This window comes from Filicampus tigris, chromosome 13 (genome assembly GCF_054856515.1).
Source record: "Filicampus tigris isolate MCC_2025a chromosome 13, RoL_Ftig_1.0, whole genome shotgun sequence".
In the NCBI taxonomy this organism is placed as follows: Eukaryota; Metazoa; Chordata; class Actinopteri; order Syngnathiformes; family Syngnathidae; genus Filicampus; species Filicampus tigris.
In genome coordinates this window covers 22014143-22034524 of record NC_141229.1, presented here as the reverse complement: position 1 = coordinate 22034524, position 20382 = coordinate 22014143, and the positions used below count along the sequence as shown (strand labels likewise).

Below are 20382 nucleotides of genomic sequence, written 5' to 3'. Positions count from 1 at the left end.
CTTATTGGTAAATAGAAAACTCCTTTCCCCGAAAACAGCATCATGTCTGGATTCTTTTTCTCAAATAAACAAAGTGCCCAAAGTCATCACCTGAATACAATATTTTTAGCCAGGCACTGTTCAGAAACTACTATAAAACACTAAGATAAAGATTCTCCCTTCATTGCACTATTTTTTTTTGGGGGGGGGGGGGGGGGGGGTTAAATAAACAAGCGCACTTCTTTTCTCTTTAACAATATCACTATTTATGAAAAGGAAAAAATTGTGAAAATACAATAAGTGTTAAAATGCAAAAGTGTAAACAATTAAACAATCTCCAAAGCCTTTAGTAAAAAAGAAGCCACTCTTTGCAGAACAAATGTTTTGGTCACAGGTTTTTGTGAGCGAGTCCGGCAAGCTGGATATTCTAATAATTCAAGTAAAATTTCATAGCATATGATCGATCTGGTGTATCTATATTTTTTCACCATCTTTAGCTAGAAATAGTAAAAAAGAGCTCCTTGGAAAGTTTTGAAGATTTCCTGTAGTCAAAAACCTGCTTTTAGGCACCAAGATCATCAAAATTGATCAAAGTGTGCAGATTTTGTGGTAAAATATCCCATTTATGTCTGCATGGCGGCCATTTTGAAAAAAAATAACAATTTGGATTGGCCTGCATACTTTTTTCTAAAAGAGTATGTGTAAGAAGTATTTGTGCCAAGTTTGGTGCTTGATCCACCATTTGAAAGATTGTTTGAGGGGCACTACAAAGATTTCACTTGCATACATCATCTTGTGATGACGCTGTAATTCTCCAAAAATGATCATTAGCCAAATAATTGATCAAAAACAATGAACTAGCAAAATATCAGTTTCAGGGGGGCTTTTATTTGTAAGCATATGCTAGTTTAGAATGCACAGTCCTTTTTTACGCGGCTGGGGTTGCACACTTTTAATTTGCATGCATTCTCCCGTCCAGACTTCTGACACACCCACCAAGAATGAACTGGAAACGCCAAAGAGACCTGATTCAACGACAGCTGAGCCTTAAAAATCGTGGAAAGTCCTGAGACTTGTGAAAGTTATTTCATTCCATGAAAAAGATCAAGCACATTTCACATTTGAAAATCCCTTACACCAAAAGATGTGTGTAGTCAGCCAGTTGGTTTGCATGGTCCTCTCTGATTGTGGCTGCAGTTTCTTTGTTTGATTATTAATATTCCTTAAAGTCTTCATGCATTTTTTAACTTAGATACCCATATCCCCCATGATAAAAGACATTTACTCACACATGTAAACAAACATTTTTGAAAAATATTTAAAAATCCCATAGCAGTGCTGCCAATCTCAATCTTCTTCAAGAACAAGTTGACTATATTTCCACATTTTTAATATTCTAAAGAAAATTACAGGATTACTGGCATTTCATGGCTCAGACTAGCCCATTGTAGTTCACAAACCTTTCATGAAGTTGCTTACTATTCTAACGTCGATTTTGATGTTGTATTCATATTGCATCCATCTATTCGTTATCCGAGCTGCTTATCCTCACGAGGGTCGCGGGCACGTGACCGACGCAGACTGCTGCGCGACATGTTGGCAACAGGTGTGCAACACATGCCGCGCACACATCAGAAATCATTGCCACGTATACGACGCTGCACGCATTCTCTCTCCTGATTGGTCTGTTATGTCACATGTTGTAATGACGTACACCTTTCCCCGGCTTGGAGGAGAGGATGGACCACGCAGCTTGTTGCTGCTGCGAAGCAAACTTGTTTGGCAGTGGCGTGGGTGTTATGTCACGTATGTGTGTAAAGAAGCCTACACACACACCATGTACGCTACCACCTTCGCCACCACCTTGCAGATCGTTTTCGCAAGACAGTTAAATGCATCGTCTAGTCATCTCGGTATCTTTGTTACAACAGGCAGAATATCCATTGTTTGATCATTGCTTGGCAGTAAAAACGCCGACCTGGACAGAGGAAATTCCGTTCTCGGCACTATCAGCCGTAGCGACGCCCCCCAACTTGTGAAACTGCTACACGTTTTCAAAGCAACACGTGTGGTTTGCGCACGAGTATAAAGGCAAACTGCGCGCAGCCCTGCCACAGTGACATGCTCGTGGATGTCACCAGCAGGAGTATCAAAGCCTTATCCCAGTTGTCTTCGGGCATTTGATTAAAAATTTAATTTAAAACTGGATGTACTTGCAAAATCACAATCAGTGTTTATGTGAACAAGTACGAGAACATAAAATTGTTAAAATGGACACAGGCGGACCAATAGGCAAAACGTAGATAACATGGGTTGAGAAACTTCACACAAGACGGATTTAGCAAATGCTGTTAAGTCAACAACATTTAAACCGCTAACATCGTGCTTCCTGTTTCCTTGCTTGAACCCAAGTCACACAACCTCCGGTGCACTGCGCAATCTGAAACTTCACGATCGACTCAAAGCGACAGGCACGTGAAAGAACGTCACACAAAACCGAATATTGTGCTCAAAACAGACTATGGGTAATCCTAACCATGTGTGTGAATGCATGGGAATTACACAGATAATGCCGCTTTTTAATGACTATTGTGAAGCCCTGATGACAGAAAGACCTACTAATCCTGTAGAAAACGCCACAAAGTGATGTATTCTTTTAGATAAATATGTTCATCTTTATTTAAGTGTCTTAACCATAAACTAATTTCCATGCACTGGTAAGTTCTTGCGTGAGAGGTTTTGTCACGTAGTTTACATGCGCAGTGGGCAGCGTTGGCGGTGTGCATCAATGCCAAGTAAGTTGTGTCAATGTAATTCATGTGCATGCTAACACATCGTTAGGAATAATCGTAGTCACCACATTATTTGGTTTTGTGTGATGTTTTCTAATGTGTCTGTCACCATGAGTCGATTGTGAAGTTAGCATCAGTACCATAAGTAGTGCACTGGAGGTTGTGAGACTTGATTTTAGGGCTATCCCAATTGAATCATTTTGGAATCGTTTATCCTATCGATTATTTCATCAATTATTCTGGGAATCGGCCCCACCAACACCACCACAAAGTAACTTGTTTTTTTTAATGAGAAAAATGTCATTTACATAAGGACGCCTGTAAACACAACACTGGTGTTCGCCAGTCTTGACCTTTGAACAATGAACACTATACCAATTTCAACGTAAAGAGCATTTTTAATATTGCTTTTCAAGTCTCTGGTGTCATTCACATTCACAAGTGCCTCTGTTCCCCATTAATAGCTGCTCCAGCGAACATGAGGACTTACTTGAAATAAATGATCCAGCAGCGACTGTCAGACTCGCTATTCATTTTCCTACCCATTTCCCACAATAATCACATCATGGTACACTCAAAGTCAATCACTGTTTAGCCATATAGATGCACTTTGGAGCAAGCTATGCTCAGACAAGTTTGAACACGCACTAAACAAGTTTAACCATGCACGACAATTTACTTACTTAGATAATGCTTTACTCCCCGTTTAAATAGTGCTCGAACTAACATGAGCTGCACTACTTTGTAAGAGCCACAGAGGCATTTTAGTAACCGGCCTCTCACACAAGCATCATTTGCCAAATGCATACAATATATATACACACAATATAATTGTATACAATACAATAATAGTGCATTGGTGGCCGGACGGACCTCCTCGTAGCCCAGGAGCTCAGAGGGCAGCTGCAGAGCTGGCGCCGCTCGAACAGGGTTGGAGCCTGGTGATGCCGAGGAGCCGGGACGGGGGCCTCCAATTGCTGATGCAGCGGGAAGAGGGCCTGGCACTGCCGAGGCACCGGAATGGGGTCCTGGCACTACCAAGGAGCTGGCATAGGGGCCTGCAGCTGCCGAGGTGCCGGCATGGGGCCCTGCCTCATCAGCCTGCCACCATAGAGGTTGGGAAATGCACGAGACACGAGGGGCTGGGAGTACAGATGGTGAGTAAGGTATACTAGAAGAAACGGGACGAATAAGGTGAATAAGTACACTATGAACGAGGTCCCGAAATAGGCGGGGAGTGAAGTGGCTTGGGTATTAAGTTCGGAATGACGTGACTTGGAAAAGGCTGAATTACGGAAAGAACCAGAACCTCTTCTCGGGTGCCTATGTTAGCCACGCCGCGGAGTCCGTCACTCTAATTGTCCCTAATTAGGTCCAGTACCCGCGGACGTGTTGTGTTGGGTTCTTTTAAAAAGAAAGACCACTATTCTCTTCCGCAATACCACGGAGCAGCCATGACTACAGCCTGCAAAACATTGTAGAGTGCTCTTTTTCATGTGCATTCACTCGCTGCAGTATTGTTCTCACAAGCATAATCTGCCCTCTAGTGGATGCCCATTTCACTGACGAGGAAAAAGGTGGATACAATACAATTAAGGCTGTCAAAGTTAAAGTGTTACTATGGAGATTAATTACAATTTTATAATTTTATAACTTAAAAAAGTGAACTTAGAGGAGATCCACTGTAGCAAAGACGGACCTTTACGTAGTTTTAATTTTAAAAAGTTGCTCGACGGCTCATAATAAATTTGTGCACTTTGCAAAGCCAAATTAAAATACTAAGGCTGGGAAAAAATATCATGTGATGTATCGTGATACTTTTTATGCAAATACCAAGTATCGATATGTTGATGAAGTATCGATACTTTTGATACATTGTTATGTTATGTTATGTTTTGTTATGTTATGTTATATTATGTTTTGCATATTCTATAACATACTTTTGGAACATTTGAGGTCCTTAAAGTTGAGTTTTGTGAATGGAGTTTTATTTACACACTCCTGTGTATCAAGAACAGTTACTGGAAGTTTATGGACTTTTCAATTGTGACACTTGAATACATGTAAAATGGGACTTACGTTAAAACTTTGGAAACACATGCCTCATTTTTAAAAAAGTATATATTTTTATAATAATTAAGTATTGCAATACGTATCGGATCGTAACCCAAGTATCGGAATCCGTATTGGATTGGGACATAACTGTATCGTGTCAGCCCTATTGAATACCATATTAGTTGTACGTCTTTGGTGTATAGTTCAACAGTTGTATTTTACAGATAAAGAAGAATATTCAAAAATCAAAGAAAGCTATTAGAACAGTCTTTGAATCAAAATATACTCTTATTTTTTTCCACATTAATTCCAAGATTTTACTCAAGTAAATATCGGTTTCAAACTTCGTAAAAAATTGTAGTTGAAAAATCTGATTAATCGCGATCAATTATGGAAAATTTTGCAATTAATTAGTATATAATTTTTTATCGCTTGACAGCACTAAATAGAATACATTACAACTGTATTTATATAGTGCATTACATAACAGCTGCAGCTGTAACAAAGCACTTTACATTAATAGCAGTTTTGTTTTGTTAAGCAACTGTTAACATTGAGTACAAACCTTATGCCTTTGCATGCAAAGGTCGTATCCTTGTCTGGGTCATCTCAAGACTATAAAAATCTATCCAAACCTGACGGGTCATACCAGCTCCGCCTACACTGAAAACTATGACCCAGAAGTGGAAGACGTTTGTTCTCCTCCTAAAATACATTGCGCTATTCAGCAATAATTATTTTTATTGTGAAATAACGCAATAAAAAGTGAAAACATCTTGTGTTAAAACACACACTTCTGAAATCACTACTACTTTTAATATTATTATTCATAATTAAATATATTCATTGATATTAACATACTGATCATGTTAATGATTTCTCACAATCATAAGATTATTTTCTAATGATAAATTCTACAACAATCCTAGAAAATCACAATGTCCCATCACTGGTGAGTTATTTTTAGAAAAGGGCTGCAGTTCTACTCATGTAGGTCTTGGGGGCTACCTGGTGCCCGTGGGCGCCACGTTTGTGACCCCTGACATAAGCAAAATAAAAGACAACACAAATTGTAAGTAAGTTACCATTATGCAACAAACTGATAATGTACAGTATTAATATTATGCATCATAATATTTATTTTCTTAGCCCACAGTTTATGATTAAGAAAATAAAATGTTGATATCCCATTTGAATACTACTGGGGGCAGTGAATTAGCATCTTGGGTGAGTCCAACAGTTGGCGGCAACCTGACTGAAATAAATAGGATAAGCAAGCATGGATCAAAAGACAGTCCATATTTGGGGAAAAAAAGTTTCACGCTTGAGACTTATATATCCGTAATACACGTCATCAGGTGACATCGGGTCGAAAAAGTGGAGTCAAATTAATTTTAAACAGTGACATCCCCTACTATATTCAAAGGGAAGCACCTTTTCATCCTTCCTTGACCCAATAATATTTTCCACAAAGGTTAAGGAAAGGTGGTATGATCGTTGGGTGATTTGACTTTACCAAGAGGCCCTTAAATCAAGGTCATACCAGGTGGATGTCAACTCTCACCTATGTCTGGTATTCACCCTTGCTCACCCTTGCTCTACTCCTTCCCTATTTAGTCACTATTGGTTTGATCTTTTTGATTGCTGCTCTATACAAATTTATTTGTATAGCTCTTGTCAGGTCAAAAAAACACAGAGGAGAAACTGAATCGAGCACGAATAAAACTGGTGTGACCTCCTTAGGTTGAAAAACCTGGAGGTCAAGGGGGAGGTGTCAGGTCAAAATAACACCATGCGTGTTTAAAGAAAACATCCACAAATTGAAATCAATTGGCCTCCAGACCACCAGAGGGCGATAAAATGCCAAACCACATTCAGGATGCACTCCAAGCCTGTAGAGGGTGATCACACCACCAGCTGATGGAACCAAAATCCCAGGAAGTGGTAGTGTTTAAAGGGACCACATTCATCTGCGCACCCACTGGGGAACACATGGTATAAATGTTTGCAAGTAGCTTAGCTAGCCTCTCAACTGCACCAGGACCTGCTGCTATTATCACAACATTTTATGGAACAGAAGATGCAACTGGTAGGAAGTCCAATGCAATGTACAAGTTCAATAATTTTCTTTTGCTAATTTAAAGTGTTTAAAATATTTAATTGAAACTTTGTGTGAAGTTAATACTGGAGTATGATGTCGATTTAAATTTCAATTCATTGAATTGTTTGAGATGCTGGAATAATTGTTGTGTACATGTACTAGTAGCATTTGTTTTGTAAAACCTGTGAAATGCTTATTGAACCTTGTTTGATGCATATTTGTTTCATTTGAAGGTTATCAAGCTATTCCAAGCTATTCCAAGCTATTCCAACCCATTCCAACCCATTCCAACCCATTCCAAGCTATTCAAACCCCAAATCCCAAACAATACGAGGAATTGAGTTGTCCTTTGCGTTCTCCAACTATTCATCAGGCTTTTGTCAAGTTTGGGCAGAGTTCTGGTCAAGGAAACGCATACAAACTTGACAGTTCATAACCAGCGTGACATTGAAGACGAGGATCAAAGGCCTGAAGTCAAGCTCTCAACGCAAAGGGATTGACTGGAGGTTTTCAACATGGCGAAGGAAACTCTTGGAAAAACAGTCAAGCAAGTGAAGCAAGAGAGGACCTTGGCTAAAGCAGCCTTCACAAAACAAGCAAATTACCTGGGAAGAGCTGCAAACAGCATGATCAATCATGAACTACAAGAGGAGTTCAGCAAGCTCAGGTCCTTGGCAAGACATGTCAGTGACACAAATGATGACTATAAGGCTGGCCTACTTGCAGACATTGAAGCTGATATAGAAGAGTATGAAGAAGTCAAGCTCGAGATGCACCAGCAGGAAGAGCTTGGAAAGACAATGGCGGAGTGTGACGCTAAACTGGATGAAGTCCAGAAAATTGTTCAATCCAACCTGTGGCATAGGTATGCTGAAGATGAATTCATCACTGCAATCAGAGAGGCAGGGATTGCCTGTGACAGAGCCCATGCAAGTCCCATCATTGCTATTAACAAAGACGTCTATGAAATGCAGCTGGAAGAAGTGCGGTGGCTAGTCCATGGTGCATTTGCAAGCCTGAAAGACTGGGAAAGATGGATCCCACCTGATCAAACAGCACTCCTGGAGAGCGGGGTAAAGGATCTAAAAGCTTTCAGGAACAACCTCGAGGCCACAAGGGCAGAATTTCTCACTGCACAAAAGGTCGCAGAGGAGAAAGCAGGACGAGAACCTCAACCTATGGGAGTTCCACAACCAGTAGTAAGTATAAAGGCAACCAGTTTACCTAAATTCACTGGGTCTAAGAGAGATTTCTACATATGGAGAAGAGACTGGGAGAACTTGCAAGGGGAACCGACTGACTCAGTTGAAGTAAAGCAGTTTCAACTCATTGACATCGTGGAGGAGAGAATATGCAGAGACCTGCACTTGCCAACATACAACAATGCTGAAGACATATTTAGAGTACCTCAAAACAGGTACGGGAACAAGACAACAATCGCCTTGGAAATAATTCAAGACCTGGAGAGGACCCCCCCTCTAAAGTCACATCAGCCAAGGATGGTAATTGACCTAATTCAAACTGTAGAAAAGGCCCTGAATGACCTCACTGAGCTTCAAATCACCGGAGCCATAAAAAATCCTCTGACAATTAGATTGATAGCGAGCAAATTGCCAGACAATTTGAAGAGAGACTGGCTCAAATTCATAGTTGATCCAAGAAGCGGTGTCACACCAGACAACCACTTTGACAGCCTTTTGTCATTCCTAAAAACCCAAGAGAACGTTCTTGAGAAACTAGACCAATTGAGTGTGAGTGAAAAAACTGGGAAAAAGCCTACTTATCTGGAGAAGTATGCCTCCACAAAATCCATGAGGAGAGGAGGTGCGTTGTTTGTGGAGATGGAAAACACTATGACAAAATCTTCTTTTGCAAGCAGTTCAAAGAATTAAAGGCTAATGAGAAGATGAAAGCTGTTGAAAAGCTGGGAGCATGCAAAAGATGCCTCATGTGTCATGCAGAGGATGAGGAATGTACTGAAACTTACTTATGCAGGAACAGAGATTGCAAAAAAGGAAGCTCCTCAGACCACCATTTCTTTCTTTGACCAAGAGGAGGATTAAAGGAGAAATTAACTCATTAAGGTTGGAAACCCAGACCCAGAAGGCAAACACTCACAGAGGAGCAAGAAAAATTAATACATGAGCTCACCTCAGACATGGCAGAAAAAATCAGGAAAGCTTTCATCAACATGACTGCAAAGACACACTGCATTGGGAAGATCCAATCCGGAGTGATGGACTCAAACACACGTGAATTACAAGTAATTCTTGAAGTAACTACCAATGCAGGACAGAAGTTTGAAACTCTCTTCGACTTGGCATCGGATACTAACTACATCACTCACAGAGCTGCCAGAAGACTAAACCTTCGAAGTGAAGTGAGAAGTTCACACTTGTTGTCCATGGAGTTGGAGGCATGGCCATGAAGGTAAAGACCAAAAGGTATTTGCTCAAGGTGAGAGTAAAGTCACCAAGAGGAATGGACAGAGCTCATGAGCTTATTTGCTATAGCTTGGATGAAATTTCAAAAGTGCATCGAGTGATCAAACCGCAACAGCTCAAGAAGTTCTTCCCCAACATCAGCCTGGGAGACCTTCACAGACCAGAGCAGGTTGACCTTCTGATCAGCCACCGTGAAGGAAGACTCGCGCCTCAGAGGGTAAAAGTAGTAGGAGATCTAGTCCTTTAGGAGAGCCCCTTGGGAATGACAGTTGGTGCCGCACATCCAGACCTCATTGAAGTAGTGGACATAGCTCTGCACAATTAAGAGACTCACTTTGCACGATCGATGAGATTCGGGCAGTGTTATATCAGGAAATTGCTGAAATCCAAGAATTCCAAGCTGAAACCAAAAGCACAATTGCTGGCAGTGAATTCTTAGACTGGTGGAAATGGGACAGCATTGGGGCAGCCTATGAAGCCCTGTGGGGAGAATGCCGCTGCAGTAACTGTCAACCACGAGGGGAATACATGACTCTGGGTGAGAAAAGAGACCAGGAGATTATCAGGCGAGGATGCTCAAAGTCAGGAGCCTCACTGGGACACTAAATATCCCTGGATCGAAGACCCAAGTCCCCTTCCTAACAACAGATATGCAGTGGAGGCCACTTTTCTGAGGACACAAAAACAGCTCAAAAGAGAACCAGAATGGCGTATGGCATACACAGCTCAAGTCCATGACATGGTGGAGCAAAGAAACTCACCAATGAGGCCATCGCCAACTGGAAAGGACCAGTTTGGTACGTCAGTCACTTGGTGGCGGCAAACCCACACTCCACCTCAACATCTGTACGACTGGTTTAGAACAGCAGCCAGAAGTTCAAAGGGCTCAGCATGAATGACCTACTTCTGAAAGGGCCTGATGTCCTCAATCCCATTCGGGCAGTGTTATTAAGGTTCAGAAGAGGGGTCTGTGCTGCTGTAGGTGACATCAAGAAAATGTCCAATTCTGTGTGACTTGAAGACCTGGAGATGCACCTCCACAGATTTCTCTGGAACGACAGTGAAGATGGAGAAATTGAAAAATATGCCCTCACCAGGGTTAACATGGGCGATCGACCCGCAGGGTGCATTGCACAACTAGCCATGAAAGACTGCTAAACTGCCCATGTTCAGTCATTATGACAGGGAGCGTAGCATCCTTGAAGAGGATTCCTATGTCGATGATATCCTTACATCCCATAATGACTTGAAAAAGCTAGACAAAATCACCAAGACAATTGAGGAAATCCTAAAAGCAGGTGGATTTCTCTCAAGCCGTGGGTACAGTCAGGCCAAAGTGGGAGGCAGAAAGATGCATCAGAACATCTGGAATCACCAGAACAAGTACTCATTCCTCCTAACCAAATGAGAGAAGGAGATAACAAAGCCCTTGGGGTTGGCTATCTGGTTGAATCAGATAAACTATACCTCATGACCTCTATCAACGTCTCAAAAAGAAGGAAGAAGATGAGGATTAGTAAAAATATCCTTGAACAAGAGGTCAGAGAAAAAACTCCAAATCCCCTGACTCGAAGACAACTGCTTAGCCAAGTAGCTGGCTTGTATGACCCAGTAGGTCTTGCAACACCTTCCAAACAGAAATGAGCCATTCTGGTCAGAAAACCATTTCAAGAAGCCAAAGGAAAAACCCTGATCCGAGACACATGGGACAAACCGCTGTCTGAAAAGCTTAGAGATGAAGCCATTCATTTGTTTGAGGAATACATATGCCTCAACCAAATCACCTTCCACAGAAGCCTCACACCAGTCGAAAGGATTGGTGGGCCATGGGGAATAACATTCTCCGATGCAAGTGACCAGAGCTTTGGCGATGTTGTATACTTCAGATGGGAAACCAAACAGGGTGTCTTGGTCCGGCTTGTTGAGTCCAAAGCAAAGCTCACCCCACTTGACCAAAAGGGAAAACCAGAGAAAGCTGAGGTCTGTGGCACCATCTTCGCTGCAAGACTAAAAAGATACGTTGAAAAGCACAGTCGAATACAAATTGAATGTTGGCTCCATCTGTTGGACAGTCAAACTGTGCTGAGAGTGATTCAAAGGGACAGTTATGGGTTCCAGACCTTCTTTGCAAATAGAATTGGAGAGATCCAAAAGTCCACATCTGTTGAAGACTGGAGGTGGATTCCAAGCGAGCAGAATATTGCTGACCTCACGACGAGAGGAGCAACCCCAGAAAACCTCAAAGAAGACTCTGTGTGGCAGAATGGACCAGATTTCTGAAACTACCTGTGGAAGACTGGCCGACTAAGTCAGCCAAAGATGTTGCCACACATGCCAAAGATGTTATAAAAAAGCTCCAAAGGAAATGTTTCACGGCAACACTGAAACTGCAGTCTTGCACATCATGGATATCCACACTTCTAGCTCAAGAAGCCCACACTGCAAACCATGAAGAAATTGCAGGTACACTACTTCGGATGACGAGGAAAACCTGGGTGGTAAAAGGTTGGAAACTAGCTCAAAAGATTGTTGACAACTGTGTGACATGCAGAAAAGCCAAGGCCAAGAGATGCCAGCAGATTATGAGTGACCTTCCATCCGAGCGAAAAACCCCAGCCAACCCGTTCGAGTACACAACAGTAGACTTATTTGGACCTTACAAAGTGAAGGATGAGGTGAGGAAGAAGATACGACTCAAAGTTTGGGGAATAGTGTTCTGCTGCATGGCATCCAGAGCTATGCATCCAGATCTAGTCAGTGACCAGTCAGCTGAAGGATTCCTGTTGGTTCACAGTATTGAGAGGGCGTCCGAGGAAACTGTGGTCGGATCCTGGAAGGAACTTTGTTGGAGCTAGACCTGCCCTCAAAGAATTGTACATGTTTCTGGAGCGACTGTATAAGTCAGGGCTTGAAAATGAGGCTTCCAAACACAGCACTGAATGGAGTTGGAAAATTCATCCAGCAGACTCCCCTCACAGGAATGGGGCTGCTGAAGCTGCTGTCCGCACCGTAAAACGCGCTTTGCAAAATCTGAGAGGACATGGAGTCCTCACATGGGGTGAGTTTCAAACCTTCATTTATATGACCGCTAACCTTGCCAATGAAAGGCCTATTGATGCCAGGACTCAGAGCCACAAGGCTGTGTAAATTACATCAGCCCAAATTCACTTCTGCTTGGAAGAACTGGACCCAGTGGAGATCCAGGGACCTTTCATTTCGAAGGCTACTGCTTGGAAGAACTGGACCCAGTAGAGATCCAGGGACCTTTGATTTCGAAGGCTACTCTTACGAGAGATTACGAGCGATCCAAACAGAAATTGACCGGTTTGGGAGAAAATGGAGCCAGTTAGCAGGACCAAACCTGTTCATTAAGTCCAAGTGGCACATTGCACACAGGAATGTGGCCATAGGAGATGTTGTCTGGCTGGCTAACCAACACGCCCTGAGAGGTCAATTCAAACTAGCCATAGTTGTCAGTGTCAACACTGACCAGAATGGAATTGTAAGGTATGTGCACATCAGAAACTTTCCCAGCGACCCAATCCCAACTGTGAAGCCCAAATAGTTGTCCTGCTTCCAATTGAAGAACAGCAACAAAGTTGAGAATGGAAAAACAGAGGAGTAACTGAATCGAGCACGCATAAAACTGGTGTGACCTCCTTAGGTTGAAAAACCAGGAGGTCAAGGGGGAGGTGTCAGGTCAAAAAAACACCATGCATGTTTAAAGAAAACATCCATAAATTGAAATCAATTGGCCTCCAGACCACCAGAGGGCGATAAAATGCCAAACCAGATTCAGGATGCACTCCAAGCCTGTAGAGGGTGATCACACCACCAGCTGATGGAACCAAAATCCCAGGAAGTGGTAGTGTATAAAGGGACCACATTCATCTGCACACCCACTGGGGAACACATGGTATAAATGTTTGCAAGTAGCTTAGCTAGCCTCTCAACTGCACCAGGACCTGCTGCTATTATCACAACATTTTATGGAACACAAGACGCAACTGGTAGGAAGTCTAATGCAATGTACAAGTTCAACAATTTTCTTTTGCTAATTTAAAGTGTTTAAAATACTTAATTGAAACTTTGTGTGAAGTTAAGACTGGAGTATGATGTCGATTTAAATTTTAATTCATTGAATTGTTTGAGATGCTGGAATAATTGTTGTGTACTAGTAGAATTTGTTTTGTAAAACCTGTGAAATGCTTATTGAACCTTGTTTGATGTATATTTGTTTCATTTGAAGGTTATCAAGCTATTCCAACCTATTCCAAGCTTTTCAAAACTATTCCAACCCATTCCAAGCTATTCCAAGCTATTCAAACCCCAAATCCCACCTTCAAGAAAATAAATAATCAAAGAATACGAGGAATTGAGTTGTCCTTTGCGTTCTTCAACTATTCATCAGGCCTTTGTCAAGTTTGGGCAGAGTTGTGGTCAAAAAAACGCATACAAAATTGACAGAAATCACAGAAATGTGTCAAAGTGCTTCACGTGCCCACAGCTGACAACATATAAACGACATCCCCTGATCTTAACCCCCAGGAGGGCAAGGAAAAACTAAAAAAAAACCCATCCTGGGGAAAATGAGAAACCTTGAGAAGGGACCGCAGATGGGGGAATCCCCCTTCCAGTATGATCAGGCTGCAATGGATGCCGAGTGGGCAACATTTAACACATATTATGATACTATACAGTGTTAGTTACAATAATATGAAGGTTAATCAAATTAAGTGCTTCAGGAAGATGACTTCGGCGAAGTGGGTCCCTGCCGAGTTGATCAATGTAGAAATCTCCATAGCAGCGCCTCCAAGGATGTGATCAACCTCAGATCTTGTAGCGGTCAGTTTCTGGGTGATCTAAACAGCAACCTCCAATTCTGTCGTCCTCACCTAATTCCCAAGTCTGGGAAAATCGGGCAGAGGAAAGAATGGAAGCGGCAGTAAAGTGGCCAAAACAAATAGTTAAACTAAATGCAGAAGTAAACAAATAAGTCTGTAGTCGTGTTTTGAACATTTCTACCGAGGTAGTGCCTCATATCCGCTGGTAGGGAATTCCAAAGCACTGGTGCCCGAAAAAAAAAAAACACTCTGGAACCTGCGGACTTCTTTTTGGCTCTCGGATCATGAAAAGGCCGGCATTTTGTGACCGAAGGTTTCAAGACGGAACATATGGCATCTAGGTCGACGAGATAGGAAGGTGCTAAGCCGTGCAATGTTTTGTAGATAAGTAACAAAACCTTGAAATCGCATCTCGAGTGGGCTGGGAGCCAATACAAATTGGCTAGTTTCGGAGTAATATGATCAAGCTTTCTCATCCTTGTCAGGAGTCTTGCTGCAACATTTTGGACTAGCTGCAGACTTTTAATACTAGACGTGGGAAGACCAGAGGGCAAAATGTTACAATAATCGAGGCGAAACGTAACAAACGCATGGATTAAAATTTCTGCATCACTATTCGATAGAATTGGACGAATTTTAGCAATATTACGGAGATGGAAAAATGCAGTTCTAGTAATATTGTTAATGTTCATTTGAAAAGACAGAGTTGAGTCAAATATACCAACGAGATTTTTTGTTGAATCACTTTGGGTAATTGTACATTTATGGAGACTCAGAGTGGTGTCCTTAAATAGGTGCAGATGACGAGCAGGGCCAATAATCAACATCTTGGTTTTATCTGAGTTAAAAAGCAAAAAACTGAGACATCCATTGTTTAATCTCAGCGAGGCATGCCTCTAAATTACAGCATTTGGCCAGGTTTGTTATCTCGAGCGGCATATATAATTGGGTATCATCAGCATAACCGTGAAAACTAATGTTATATTTACGAATAATATCACCAAGGGGAGCATGTAGATGCTAAACAATAGAAGTCCTAGTATGGATCCCTGCGGGACTCCACATTACAACATAACATTAGAAAACTCAGAAGTCGCGTTGCTATGAATTACACGGTGCGTCTTCTCTGAGAGGTAAGAGCTAAACCAAGAAAGTGCTAAGCCTGAAATACCAACACACGCTTCAAGGCGTTCTAATAGCATGTTATGATCGACGGTGTCAAAAACAGCGCTAAGATCGAGTAAGAGTAGTATTGATGAGGTGTCGGAGTCCATAGGAGAAGATCATTAATCACTTTAGCAAGGGCTGTCTCAGTGGAGTGATTGGCTTTAAATCCTGAAACAGGGTGATGGTCTTGGCTGGTGCTCCGAAGGCTTGGAGGATGTTCCACAGTGAGGAGTGACAAAGGTGTCAAAGGCGGCCTTCAGGTCAACGAATCCAATATACAGATGGCGGTCTTTACGGAATTCACGACCCGGGTCCTCTCTATCAGCAGATGTACGGCACAGATGTGGTCAATTGTGGAGCTACTGGGCATAAAGCTAGCCTGCTAGGGACAGCGACGGCTTCTGATCGCTGGAACGGCACGGTTAAGCAAGGTCCTGGGTATAGACCTTGCCAAGAATGGAGAGCAGGGTAATGTCTCATTGTTTTCCGCAGGCAAGACTGTCATCCTTGCGTTTCCAGAAGGGCAGGATGACCCTTCTGGTCCAGTCGGTGGGCAGCTGCTAGGTTTCCCACACCTAATTGAATAGGTGGGTTAGCCACTGGACCATGCCATCACCACCGGAATCTCACCGGTGATGGCACAGATGCTCGGGGCTTCCCTGATGCTCAGTTTCTTCAGAGCAGCTCTCACTTCCTCGGGTGTTACATGGTCTGTGCAGGAGGCGTCGCTAGGGGATGCAGCGTTTGCGGCCTCTTGCAGGGTGGGATTAGCCGGAATGGTGCTGTGCTGCAGGGGGAGGCTAAAGTGATCCTTCCAGGGCTCGAGGCAGTTGGGTTCTGTTGAAATGAGTTTACCGTCAGAGTCTTTTACCAGGGCTGTCTTTATGTGTGGACTGCTATGGGCTTGGAGAAGTAGACTGAATAGGAGGCTCATGTTATTGTTGTTGGCCGCGGACTCAAGCTGTTAGGCTTCCGCTTCCCAGAACCTCTCCCTAGCCTCAGCGATGGCCACATTTCGCAGGCGGTTCAGTCGCCTCGCAGCCGGGCCTACCGCCGCTGGTCGATGATGTGTCCTCACTGATATCCACGACTTTCTCGGGGAAGATCGTGAGTGTCCGAGGACATTGTGAGCAGACTGGGGGACACTTTCCTTAAAGGTCGCTAATCTGTCAGTTTGTCAGGAGCCAGGGCATCAAGAGTGCAGCGGGCGGATGGAGCGACTGAAGTCTGTGGCGATGTTGGGGGCATTGGGTCAGGAAGAGTCGAAGCCTCGGGGCAAGGCAGATTTTTGTGTTGGTTGGATCGGCACTTTAACGTAACCAGTAGATGATGGTCTGTATTGCCAAGCTGTGCTCCTCTGTACACCCGTAAATTGGTGAGAAACGACTTCCAGCATCGAGAAATGATGTGGTCCACGGCCTTTCTTGTTCTGCCATCTGGGCTGTACCACGTCCAGTTATGAATATGTTTCCGGGGAAACCAGGTGTCAGCAACACAGAGTCTGTTTTAGTGGCAGAGGAGGAGGAGGTTAGTTGCCATTGTCGTTTGTTGTCCTGTCAATGAAGGTGGTGCCGGGGGACCGGTCACTGCGGAATAGAGTAGCGTTGGCATCAGTGAGAATGGTGGTGACGTCAGCCTGGTGGAGTTGGTCAAAGAACATGTCCTTCACATCCTCATCAGCGACATCTGTGGTGACAATCACTGTCATCTTGCCATGATGGTGGAGGAAGCGAGCAGACGGTAGTCTGTCGCTTAGCGGTGTCCAGCTAATGAGGCACTTTCGGAGGGCTTTTGGAATGGCAAGAGCCATGCCATAAATACTGACCCTCTGGACCACTCCTGCTGTTGTTTCACCATTGCCTTGACATCAAAACTCACAGAGCCCTCCCAGGGAGATGTTGTAGCGGCAGAGCTCTCAGGACAGCAGGTTGGCAGCTCCGGGGCGAAGGTGTGTTAATGCGACAGGTTGTACTGGGCTACATTTTGCCAGTAGAGGAGAGAGAGAGCAAGACGCCCTCTCCCACCTGACAATTTCATCGGGCCTGGCGAAAAATTTGATGTTTTAAAGTCATCGTAAATGATGCAAACAAAATGGGTCCGTAGCGCCACCTAGAGTGGCAAAATTAAAAACAATTCCGGCCCGTTTGACCTAGCCCTACGAAAATTGGCGGCATGTGTAGCACCCTGAGACGTACAAAAAAAGTCCATTGCAGCCATAATCTAAAGTGAACAGGAAGTGAACTTTGAAATTCTGAATATCCAATGTTGTCCCATTTTTGCAAATTTACAGGGGGCATATTTTTGCACCCTCATCCCAGAGGATCGGATCATTCGATTGACTTCAAACTTCGGATAAACCATATTAAGACCTGGGACAACTAGAAAAAAAATGTGATTCTTCAAAATACGAAGACGGGGAGGACCCAAATGCAGGGAGGCGAGGCTGGAGGACAGTTTATGGGATTTTGATGAACTGATAGAAATACAATTGACCGGGTATTGATGTTTGGCGTGGTAACGAGGCTTTGCTTGGTTTGGTGTGGTGATGAAGTTCGGCTTAGCGTAGAGGCTTGATGTGCAAGACCTGGCTTGACGTGGTGACGAGGCTTGGCTTGACGTGGTGACGAGGCTTGGTTTGGCGTGGTGACAACGCTTAACAACAGGTAGCTCAGTTCTAAACAGCAACAATAACAAGGACGACAAAAGCAACTACACGACAATGACCCGACAAGGGCTGAACAAGCACTAGCAACTTAAATACAAGCACACTGACGAGACAACGAGAAACACCTGGACAAGAGGGACAAGGTAGGAGGGAGCTGATTGCCCAACACTAGGGAGTGGAAGGCACACAGGTGGACACAATAATCATGACGAGACAGTCACAGAACACTGAGCAAAACATGAAACTAAAGAAAGCCCAAAACCAAAACAGACCAAACATGACAGTACCGGGACGGCTCCCAGACGTCTGGTGCCGCCAGAAACAGGAACGGGTGGCGGCCACAGGACGTGCGCCGCCGGGACAGGAACGAGGGACGGCCGCAGGACGTGCGCAGCCAGGACAGGAATGAGGGACGGCCACGGGATGTGCGCTGCAGGGACAGGAACGCGGGGCGGCCGCAGGGCGCGCATGCTGCCAAGACAGGAACGGAGGACGGGCTGTTTCTGCCGAGGAGTCGGCGCAGGGGGCTGCTTCTGCTGAGGAGCCGGCGCGGCCGCCTGACACTGGCAAGGATCCGGCGTGGGGGGCCTGACATTGACGAGGAGCCGGCGCGGGGTCTGACACTGGCGAGGAGCCGGCGCGGATGCCTGACACTGGCCTCAATTTTGGCCTTTTGTTGAGGTCATGTGTGATCAAAATTGCATTTAATCTGATGTACTTAATTAAAAAAAAAATTCCACTTCCAATGTGCGAGCACCCCATCGTGCCAGTACCCCAACTTTGCCAGGACTGCAAGGGCCCTTTATAGCTGCTTGCAGCTGTAGTTATTTTTGTACTTTTGTTATATACATTAACCCCTTCTCATCAGTGGTGCTTTTATTTGTACTGAATGAATGAATGAATGAATGAATGAATGGAATAAAGACTCTAAGTTACTTCTTTAAAGCCTTGCGTCTGCTTAGGGGTCTGACTAGTCGGCATATCGTTACACAACAGCAGCAGTTTCAGATTAATTTACATGGGCAAAACATAATAGTTCTTCCAACAAGATGTAAGGTTTTGAAAACAATACCTACATTTAAAAGCAAAAGGGCAAGCCATCGGATATTGACAGTTTTGTAAAGTGGCATTTCATAAGTTTGGCCCAATTCACACTCTGATACAGTGGCAGAAGAGGGCACATTTGTCGGCCACGATAAGCAGTCACACTTTAATGAAGTGGGACACGCTGATGATCTCAGCCTTCATTGGAAGTGGACCATGATTTTAGACACAACCCGTGTCAGAAGTAAGTATGTATTTAAATATGTTATTCATGCTTTGTAACGTGGTTTATTTTTCTGCCTCATTGCACTGCAAATTTACCCAAACCAGATTTTTTCCCTTAATTAAAGATTTTGTAAATATATATATATATATATATATATATATATATATATATATATATTTATTTATATTTATATATATATATATATATTTATTTATATTTATATATATATATATATATATATATATATATATATATATATATATGTATATATATATATATATATATATATATGTATATATATTTATATATATATATATATATATGTATATATATATATATATATTTATATATATATATATATATATATATATATATTATATATATATATATATTTATTTATATTTATATATATATTTATATATATATATATTTATTTATATTTATATATATATTTATATATATATATTTATTTATATTTATATATATATTTATTTATATTTATATATTTATTTATATATATATATATATATATATTTATTTATATATATATATATACTTATATATATTTATTTATATTTATATATGTATATGTATATATGTATATTTATATATGTATATGTATATATATATATTTATATATGTATATGTATATATGTATATTTATATATGTATATGTATATATATATATATATATTTATATATGTATATGTATATATGTATATTTATATATGTATATGTATATATATGTATATTTATATATATATATTTATATATGTATATGTATATATATATGTATATATATATATATATATATATGTATATATATATGTATATATATATATATATTTATATGTATATATATATATATATATGTATATATATATATATTTATATGTATATATATATATATATATATATTTATATATATATATATATATATATATATTTATATGTATATATATATATATATATATATATATATATATATATATATTTATATATATATATATATATATATTTATATATATATATATATATATATATGTATATATATATATATATTTA

General features: G+C 41.8%; 1 protein-coding gene across 1 annotated transcript; it reads left to right on the top strand.

The window, feature by feature from the left end:
* Positions 1-6809: 6809 nt before the first annotated feature.
* Positions 6810-13193, top strand: LOC147137954 (uncharacterized). Its single transcript, XM_086048581.1, has 2 exons — positions 6810-6915; positions 7161-13193. Exon 2 carries the CDS (start codon positions 7443-7445, stop codon positions 8817-8819), a length of 1377 nt encoding a protein of 458 aa, XP_085904707.1. The 5' UTR covers positions 6810-6915; positions 7161-7442; the 3' UTR covers positions 8820-13193.
* The last annotated feature ends 7189 nt before the right edge of the window (positions 13194-20382 follow it).

What these genes read in the sequence shown, in the direction of transcription:
- LOC147137954 (XM_086048581.1), top strand. Translation starts at nt 7,443, where the DNA reads ATGGCGAAGGAAACTCTTGGAAAAACAGTCAAGCAAGTGAAGCAAGAG.